General features: G+C 45.8%; 1 protein-coding gene across 1 annotated transcript in view; it reads left to right on the forward strand.

The window, feature by feature from the left end:
• The window catches only part of LOC116418600 (CD99 antigen-like), a 27,786-nt gene extending 18,317 nt beyond the window's left edge, over positions 1 to 9,469 (forward strand). The window contains exons 9-10 of the mRNA XM_031935002.1: positions 6,376 to 6,429; positions 8,937 to 9,469. Of these exons, the coding sequence (XP_031790862.1) occupies positions 6,376 to 6,429; positions 8,937 to 8,962 (80 nt within the window). The 3' untranslated portion in view covers positions 8,963 to 9,469. The remainder of the gene's footprint in view (positions 1 to 6,375; positions 6,430 to 8,936) is intronic.
• Positions 9,470 to 9,872: the final 403 nt, after the last annotated feature.

The following is a 9,872-nucleotide window of genomic DNA, read 5'->3' on the forward strand; positions in this document are numbered from 1 at the left end:
TGTCTCTACAAAAAAAAAAAAAAGGTAAAAGATTAGCTGAGAGCCACCACACTCAGCTAACATTTTTTTTTTGTAGAGACACAGTCTTGCTATGTTGCCATTACTTTTAATGGCAAAAACCACAATTACTTTTGCACCAGCCTCCCTTCCTCCCTTCCTACAGATTTGAGTTTGTGGCGCTTGGGTTTCTCCTGGTTTTTGTCCACATGATATGAAGGGGCCTGTTTAAGCTGCTTCTCTCATGCACTCGGCGTCTGTGACTTTGCATCTGGGTGTGTTGGCTTCACGGAGGACCTGGCTCAGACCACTAACCGCACGGAGCCTGACCGCTTCCCACAGAGCCCAGCTTCCGTGGTTGGCACGGGATGTTAAGGATGCCGTCCTTTGGGTGTGGTGGCTGGTCCTAACGCTGTGATTACCAGGGTCCTGGGCTCACAGTGGCTTTCTTGAGGCTTTGACAAGATAGGCTATTGGCTCTCCCTGCCTCCTTCTTTCTCTTCTTCTCTGCCTTTGTTCCTTCCCTCCTCCTTTCTTTCCCCCTCCCTCCTTTTCTCTCTTCCTTCCCTGCTTTTCTCTTTCTTCCTTTGCCCTCAATTCTCCCTCTTTCTTTTCATTCTTTTTTGAACTCTCCCTCTTTCTTCCTCCCTCCCTCCCTTCCTTCCCTCCTTCTTTTCCTCCTTTTTTCCTTTTTCTCTCTTCCTTTTCTCTATCTCTTCCTTTCTTCCTTCGCTTTTCTTCTTATGTACCTCTTTTTTCTCTCTCCCTTCTTTCTTTCCTTCCATCCCTCCCTCCTTCTTTCCTTTTTCTCCCTCCATCCTTCCTTTTTTCTCCCTCCATCCCTTCCTCCTTTCCTTCCTTCCTTTTTTCTTCTCTCTATTCTTCCTCTCTTCATCCATCTCTCCTTTTCTTACATGCCTCTTTCCTCCTCTCTCCCTTCTTTCCTTCCTTCCCCTCTCCTTTCTTCCTTCCTTCCCTTCCTCCCTCCCTCCTGCCCTCCCTGTTCCCTGCCTCCCTCCCTGCCTTCCTCTGTCTCTCCCTTCCTCCACTCCTTCATTTTGGTTTCTGCTTCCCACTCTCACACTTTGAGCCTCTTTTCCCGTTACCTCCTTGCTCAGAGCAGCTCTTTCTATCACCTCCCTGCTGCTGGGGGCCCCAGCGCACAGCAAAAGCAGACCTAGCACCAGTTTACTTTTTTTTATTATTATTTTTTTGTCTCTTTCAACCTTCCATTTCAGATGAGCTGAAGACCTAGGGGTGAGCAGAGAACCCAGCCCAGGCCTGCGGAGCATCCTGACCGTAATCGTTTTATCTGCTAAGATGCAGCCTTAAAGCAAACCCTTCCATCTGCCACTCCCCTCGCCCCGCTGGCAAATTCCCACCACGGTGGGATTCTCACTCACATGACAGATTCTCTGCCTTCAATTCCATATGCTTTTGCCTTTCTTGATGCACAGAAGCTCATTATAGCAAATCATATTTCTGCACAAGAGCTTCAGCAAATGAAGAGAAATACAAATATGTTCTTTTAAACGTAAATGTAACAGGGCAGTGACTTCCATGTTTTAATGAGTTTTGTCCCCAAGTCCATCCCTGCCAAGGGAACAAACTGGGACCCAGGGTGGCCACCCTCTTCCCTGCAGTATCCTAGTTACGCTCACTCACGTCCTAAGGATTTGACTTTCCAGGTCATGCATGGATTTTTAAATCTTCAACCTTTTCAGCCCTTGACTTGCATTTCTCACTGCACTTCCTATGAAGCGGTTCTTAACTCTTTCTGTGATCAGTGTTCCAAACAGGTGCACATCTTGGTTCCTAGAAAAACAAAATTCATATGTTGAGGAATCACCCAAACATCTCCTGATCTTCACACTCTAAGGCCTGTTGGGAATTGCTGGGTGGTCAGGTCCCTATTCACATGTCTGAGCACAGAGCCTCTCCGGGCGTCGTCTTCAGATTCTCCCATATGCCTGAAACACACATTGTACCTGGATTTTCCTTCCGTTTCTGAAGTCCACCGACTTGTTCTTCAGCGTAATCGATTCTTTTTCTTTCTTTTACTTCTCTTATTTCTTTCTTTCTTTCTTTCCATTTTTTCTTTCTTCTTTTCCTTCTATTTATTTTACTTTTCTTCTTTGTTATATGTTATTTCTTTTTCTTTTTTTACTTTTCTTCTTTTTTCATTTTTCTTTTATTTCTTTTTTGAGATGAAGTCTCACTCTGTTGCCCAGGCTGCAGTGCAGTGGTGCAATCTTGGCTCACTGCAACCTCCACCTCCTGGGTTCAAGCAATTCTCCTGCCTCAGCCTCCTGAGTAGCTGGGACTATAGGCACACACCACTACACCCAGCTAATTTTTGTATTTTTAGTAGAGACAGGGTTTCTCCATGTTGGCCAAGCTGGTCTCGAACTTCTGACCTCAGGTTATCTGCCTGCCTCAGCCTCCCAAAGTGCTGGGATTTACAGGCATGAGCCACTGTGCCTGGCCCTTTTTCTTTTTTCTTATTCCTTTTACTTTTTTTGTTTCTTGTTTCTTATTTCTTTTTCTTTTTCTCTTATTTCTTTTTCTTATTTGTTTTCCTTTTTGCATTTTCTTTTTTTATCTTACTTGCTTTACTTATTTTTCTTTTTTTACTTTTATTCTCCATTTTTCTTCATTCTTTTCCTCTTATTTCTTTGACTTTTCTGATTTCTTTTTTTTTTTTCTTATTTTCCTCTTTTTTCATATTCCTTTTGCTTTTTTCTTATTTGCCCTCTTGTGGAAATGAGGCACAGCCTCCCTTATGGTTTAGCCGTAGCTCTAGCTGAGCACAGATGGTTTGATCCTCCTGTGTTGGGGCACTGTACGGTGTGAGGGCACAAAACCCTGACCCATATGGGTCTGGTCACCTCACAGAGGTCACCTTTACAGCCCCCCACTCTTTGAAGGATGTGTCCCAAGGTGTCTCAAGTCTGATGCAATGAAAGCTGCCCCCCAGTGACCACAGGACTGAGTCCAAAATGTCCTGTGTGTTTCCCAAAGTGTCTGTCCTAACACCACTTAAAGATTAGCCACTGCTAGACAGCGATCCTCAGGTATATGGTCTCAGGATTGGTCCCAAGTGCATGGTGTGTGTGTGTATAAATATATATTCACAAAGCATAGGGACCCATTAAAGGCATATTACTTTGCTTAATGGTTCTAATAGCTAAAAATGATTTCTAACCTGAAAGAAAAGCACCATGAATTGTTTGAAGTTGACTTGTCAGATGTGGCGTGCTTGGTCTAAGTTTTGACAGGAAGAGTACGTGGATGGGGGTGTACGGAGCATCTCATGAGACCAGTTCTCCTGAGAGGTCCGTGATATTGGAACTGTTGCCCCAGATGAACTTTGCCCTTGTGAGACTTTATTCTTTTCAATTGACTTTTTCCCTCTTTAAAACTTGCCAGCTTTTATGTAGTGTTTTATAAAATTACAGGAATAAAAAGAATATCTTTTATGCTTTTTAACCAGTGAGGGGGGAAGGAGAAATTATTTGTCCTCTGAAATGAATGCACGTTTTCAATTTCTAGCCAGGACAGTTGGCTGCAAAATGCACCCGTGTTGACAACTTGCCACCAGCAGAACAAATGACATTTGTGCTGAACATTTTCAGATCGTTTCAAATGTTCTCCTCTTTGGGGGTTTTTCCTCTCTTTCTTTTTCTTAAATCATAGAACTTTGGCCTCTTTATGTGGGAGTCATTTAGTGGTTAGGGAAGAACGGCTGAAACCATGAGTTCGTGTAGTATAAACTGGCGAGGCTGCCTCTGCTGTCATTAAAAGTTACGCTGCTGGCTCGGCACGGTGGTTCACACCTGTAATCCCAGCACTTTGGGAGGCCGAGGCGGGCAGATCACAAGGTCAGGAGATTGAGACCATCCTGGCAAACACGGTGAAACCCCGTCTCTACTAAAAATACAAAAAATTAGCCGGGTGTGGTGGCGGCGCCTGTAGTTCCAGCTACTCGGGAGGCTGAGGCAGGAGAATGGTGTGAACCCTGGAGGCGGAGGTTGCAGTGAGCTGAGATCACGCCACTACATTCCAGCCTGAGTGGCACAGCGAGACTCTATCTCAAAAAAAAAAAAAGTTACACTGCTGCACCATACAAACGTGTCCCTTTATGAAGGCATTCGAACCACAGATGGGGCCGTTTTACAAATAGTACGGTCTTTGTGAGTGGGAAACGCATGGCCACAGATTCGATGAGCTGCTTCTGCCGCTTCCCTTTGTGTTGAAAACGTGGGTGTTCCTTCACACCAACACTGGAAAGAAATAAATACCTATAGATCTGTGCATCTCTTACGCGTTTCCAATTCTGTTGGCTTATGCTGTGCGTCGGAAAAGAAGCGACACCGACAACATTTGGGGAGATGACCCTGTTTGCATTGTGGCATGCTTGAAACATTTTTTAATAGAAATTTGGGAATAGAGGGCCGGGCACCATGGCTTAGGCCTGTAGTCCCAGCACTTTGGGAGACTGAGGCTGGCGGATCACGAGGTCAGGAGATTGAGACCATCCTGGCTAACACGGTGAAACCCCATCTCTATTAAAAATAAAAAAAATTAGCTGGGCATGGTGGTGCATGCCTGTAATCCCAGCTACTCTGGAGGCTGAGGCAGGAGAATCGCTTGAACCCAGGAGGCAGAGGTTGCAATGAGCTGAGATCGCGCCACTGCACTCCAGCCTGGGCGACAGCGAAACTCTGTCTCAAAAAAATATTAATAATAATTTTAAAAAAAAGAAATTTGGGAATAGAAACAAGACTGGGAAAAAATGCTGGAGGAGGAAGAACACTGGGTACACAAGACCCCTCGGCTCTCTTGTCCTTTGATGGCTGGGGCAGCTCTTAGTGGTCTGAGTCCTCACTCATCTCACTCTGCATTCTGGGGGAGGTAGAAGGCGGGGTAGGAGAGCCAGTTCAACCTGAGAAGGATGATCAGTGCAGGGTGGATAAAGGAAGAAAGTCCCCTTTCCCCAGGTACTGAAAAGATGCTAATCTGCTGAGATTCTCTGCATTTATTTTTATTTATTTTAATTTTTATTTTGGGACAGTCTCGCTCTGTCACCCACGCTGGAGTGCAGTGCCATGATCTTGGCTCACTGCAGCCTCTGCCTCTTGGGTTCAAGTGATTCTCCTGCCTCAGCCTCCCGAATAGCTGGGACTACAGGTGCACGCCACCACGCCGAGCTAATTTTTGTATTTTTAATAGAGACAGGGTTTCACCATGTTGGCCAGGATGGTTTTGATCTCTTGACCTTGTGATCTGCCCACCTGGGCCTACCAAAGTGCTGGGATTACAGGTGTGAGCCACTGTGCCCAGCCTCTGCATTTATTTTTATTTATTTATTTTTATTTTGAGACAGTCTCACCCTGTCACCCAGGCTGGAGTGCAGTAGTGCAATCTCAGCTCACTGCAACCTCCACCTCCTGGGTTCAAACGATCCTCCTGCCTAAGCCTCCCGAGTAGCTGGGAGTACAGGTGCACGCCACCACACCCAGCTAAATTTTGTATCTTTTAGTAGAGACGGGGTTTCACCATGTTGGCCAGGCTGGTCTCGAGCTCCTGACCTCAAGTGATCCACCTGCCTCAGCTTCCCAAAGTGCTGGGATTACAGGCGTGAGCCACTGCGCCCAGCCGTCTGCATTTGTTTGATGAGTTTGGGGGCAGTTATTAAGAATCTTATTTTCATAGATGCATGTGCTTTTTTTTAATATATGTATAGAAAGGGCCTCCATGTGGGTGTTCCTCAGTGTTTAGGGAGAAGAAAGCAACCCTTAAAATAGAGGAAAATAAAGCTGCTTGGATTACCCTGTTGAAGTTTATCTCTGCCTGTGCCATGCATGAAAAAATACTGGCAGCTGGGCGCCATGGCTCATACTTGTAATCCCAGCACTTTGGGAGGCCGAGGCGGATGGATCACAAGGTCAGGAGATGGAGACCATCCTGGCTAACACGGTGAAACCCCATCTCTACTAAAAATACAAAAAATTAGCCGGGTGTGGTGGCGGGTGCCTCTAGTCCCAGCTAGTTGGGAGGCTGAGGCAGGAGAATAGTGTGAACCCGGGAGGCGGAGCTTGCAGTGAGCGGAGATCGCACCACTGCGCTCCAACCTGGGTGACAGAACGAGACTCCGTCTCATAAAAAAAGAAAAAGAAAAAATACTGGCAAAGTCTTCACTTAGTTGAGTGTTAGACTCCATATTCCCAGTGGGTCTTGGGGTTCAGAACTGAGTGCTCTCATCCAAGCAATAGGAGTGTCAACCTCAGGAAAGCCCAAGTATTTTGTGTGTATTTTGAGGAGAGGGTTCTCTGTTGCACTGAGCCTCTCTGTGTGTTTTCTTCTTGTTTTCAGCAGAACAAGGGGAGGTGGACATGGAGAGCCACCGGAACGCCAACGCAGAGCCAGCTGGTAAGAAGGACGGGGAACAGCGGTTCGCACACGTGGCCAGTGTTCCCATGTTATCTTCTCCATGCTCTCCCATCTTGCTGTCCTGCTCACATTCTCAAATTTGGTTGCATGGCTTTGAATGTCTTCCTTTATGTCTCGTTGCTTTTGAGGGATACTTTCAAGAGACAATGAATGTATAAACTTCCTAGGGCCTGGGCCTTCAGGGAAGACCTATGTGTGCCTGAGTCTCTGTTTAACAAAATATTAAGGAAGTTTTCCCAGGAGTTCGAGACCAGCCTGGTCAACATGGTGAAACCCCGTTTCTACTAAAAATACAAAATTAGCTAGGTGTGGTGGTGGGCGCCCGTAATCCCACCTACTTGGGAGGCTAAGGCAGAAGAATCACTTGAACCCCAGAGGTAGAGGTTGCAGTGAGCCGAGATCGTGCCACTGCACTCCAGCCTGGATGACACAGTGAGACTGTTTCAAAAAAAGAAAGGTCCAAGTGGCACACGATTGTTGCGTCATCGGGAAGTCCACAGCTGGCTGGCGTGCACTGGGAATTAAAAGTCCTCCTGAAATGTATCTCCTGAAATATAGCTTGTCAAGTTTTGCTGTCAACCTTTATTTTTGTTGTTAGAGATAGGGTCTCACTTTGTCGCCCAAGCTGGAGTGCAGCGACACGATCATAGCTTACTGCAGCCCTGACCTCCTGGGCTCAAGGGATCCTCCCACCTCAGCCTCCTGATTGTCTGGAACCACAGGTGTGCACCACCATGCCCGACTGATTTGTTTTTTTATTTTGTGGAGACAGGGTCTCACTAGTTTGCCCATCCTGACCTCAAGCAGCCCTCCCACCTCAGCTTCCCAAAGTGCTGGGATTCCAGGCGTGAACGACCGCGCCCAGCCTGCTATCACTTTCTACAACTTCTCTCAACCAGATGGAAAATGTGGTTAAGAAGAGACTGTTTAATTCGTGAGAAGCCTCTCAGGGTAAAAGGCATTTTGCCATTAGAAGCACTTTTGAAAATGGCAAGAAAGACATTTCTGTGTGTATATATGTGCGTGTGTTTTGTCTTTCATTTGTACATAATTGGAACCTTCTCATTTGCCTGAGAGATGCAACGTTTATTTTTAATAGGAGCTGTCAAATTGAGATGTATTTTTAGTGAGATGATTTAAAGTATTTTAATTTTTTTTCTTTTTGAGATGGAGTCTCTCTCTGTCGCCAGAGTGCAGTGGTGCGACCTCTGTTCACTGCAGTGCCCGCCTCCCGGGTTGAAGTGAGTCTCCTTCCTCAGCCTCCTGAGTAGCTAGAACCACAGGCACCTACTGTCATGCCCCACTAATTTTCTTTCTATTTTCAATAGAGACCAGGCCTTTGCCATGTTTTCCAGGCTGGTCTCGAACTCCTGACCTCAAGTGATCTGCCCACCTTGGCCTCCCAAAGTGCTGGGGTTACAGGCGTGAGCCACCGTGCCTGGCATTCAGTTTTAAAGATAGAGACTTCAAGAAAGTGTCTCGCCAGACGCGGTGGCTTATGCCTGTAATCCCAACACTTTGGGAGGCTGAGGCGGGCGGATCACCTGAGGTTGGGAGTTCGAGACCAGCCTGACCAATATGGAGAAACCCCGTCTCTACTTAACAACAATAACAAAAAATACAAAATTAGTCACGTGTGGTGGCACATGCCTGTAATTCCAGCTACTTGGAAGCCTGAGGCAGGAGAATCGCTTGAACCTGGGAGGCAGAGGTTGTGGTGAGCCAAGATTGCGCCATTGCACTCCAGCCTGGGCAACAAGAGCAAAACTCTGTCTCAAAAATAATAATAATAATAAAAGAAAGTTAGTGTCTTGTTGACTGCTCTTTCGAGTCAGGGAAAGATGTTTAGAACAAGCTATATCTTGAAGAGAAAAGGAAGATTTCCTCTGCTGCCCACTAATGAAGTTGTCTGGCTTCGTTAGCCAGTACATTGGTATATATGTGTGGGGCCCTCGTTACTTGAAGGGCTTGGCTTTCCAGTGTTTTCTACCAACCTGTTTGGAAGAAAAATACCATTGTTCTTAATTCCTTCTTCCAAATCCCAGCTTCTCCCTCCAAAATAATTTTAAGACTGACATGCAGAATAAAGTTTCCAAAACTTAAATGAACGGACCAGAAAATCTCAGCCTGGCATAATTGCAAATCAATAAAAACTGCACACTCTCATTTAGAAGATTTATTCTTCCATTTGGTAAGTTATAGGCATTTGTTACTGTCTTGGTGACGTCGTTAGTGGAAATTGCCTTCTGCCGTTTTCCTTCTGCTTTTTCTGCAGTATCCTTTTTTTTTTTTTTGTATGAATGGCATCATTCAATGAAATTGATTGAATTGATTGAGAGTTAGGGTTTTGCTTTTTCGTGATGAGTTTTGGGCCCATTTTTCTTATGCAGAAATAAAACCACCAGCTCCTGAAAGTTTTAGGAACTGTGTCCACGTGAGTGCTCAGGGAACTGGGAATGACTTTCTCTTCTCTCTGTCTCTCACAGTTCAGCGTACTCTTTTAGAGAAATAGAAGAATGTTGGCAGAAACAGCCCAGGCGTTGGCGGCAGGGTTAGAACAGCTGCCTGAGGCTCCTCCCCGAAGGACATTTGCGTGAGAGCAGAGTCGGAGGCCTTCTGTTCACGGCGGATTCTTTGTTGTAATCTTGCGATGTGCTTTGCTTGTTGCTGGGCGGATGATGTTTACTAACGATGAAACATCCAAAGGGGGATAGGCACTTGGACCCCCATTCTCCAAGGCCCGGGGGAGAGGGGTTTCCCATGGGATGTGAAAGGCTGGCCATTATGAAGTCCCCGTAACTCAAATGTCATCCCCACCGAGGCACCCCCCGTCCCCCAGAATCTCGGCTGTTTACAAATCACGTGTCCATTGAGCACGTCTGAAACTTCCCTGGTAGCCCTGACTTTTTTTTTTTAATTAAAATAAGGTAAGCCCTTCAATTTGTTTCTTCAATATTTCTTTCATTTGTAGGGATATTTCTTTCTCATGGCAGACTAATAAAAAGAAATTAGAAACCAAGTGCTAGCTCTTTCTTTCCAAAATGTCTTTTTTTACTTAAATGTTTTGCCGTGGGTGGATGTTAAAGAAGGCTGTGGTAATTTACAGGATGGGTTCCAAGTTCTTTTTCTGGGGCTTTAAGGCAAATTTTCAGCCTAAGTGCTAGCTCTTTCTTTCCAAAATGTCCTTGTTGGGCTCTTTTCCTTTCCCGTGTCCTGCCACATTGGGACGGGTACTCTTCTGCACCCAGATCCTCCCAGCCAGATACTCTTCTCTATCCAGATACTTTGTTTCCAGATACTCTCCCTGCAGCTAGGTACCCTGCCCCGAGTCCAGATACTCCCTGCTTCCAAATACTCCTGTATATTCAGATACTCGTCTGAATCCAGCTATTCCCTACATCCAGATACTCTCCTCCATCTAG

Source organism: Piliocolobus tephrosceles, chromosome Y (assembly GCF_002776525.5).
Source record: "Piliocolobus tephrosceles isolate RC106 chromosome Y, ASM277652v3, whole genome shotgun sequence".
Classification (NCBI taxonomy): domain Eukaryota; kingdom Metazoa; phylum Chordata; class Mammalia; order Primates; family Cercopithecidae; genus Piliocolobus; species Piliocolobus tephrosceles.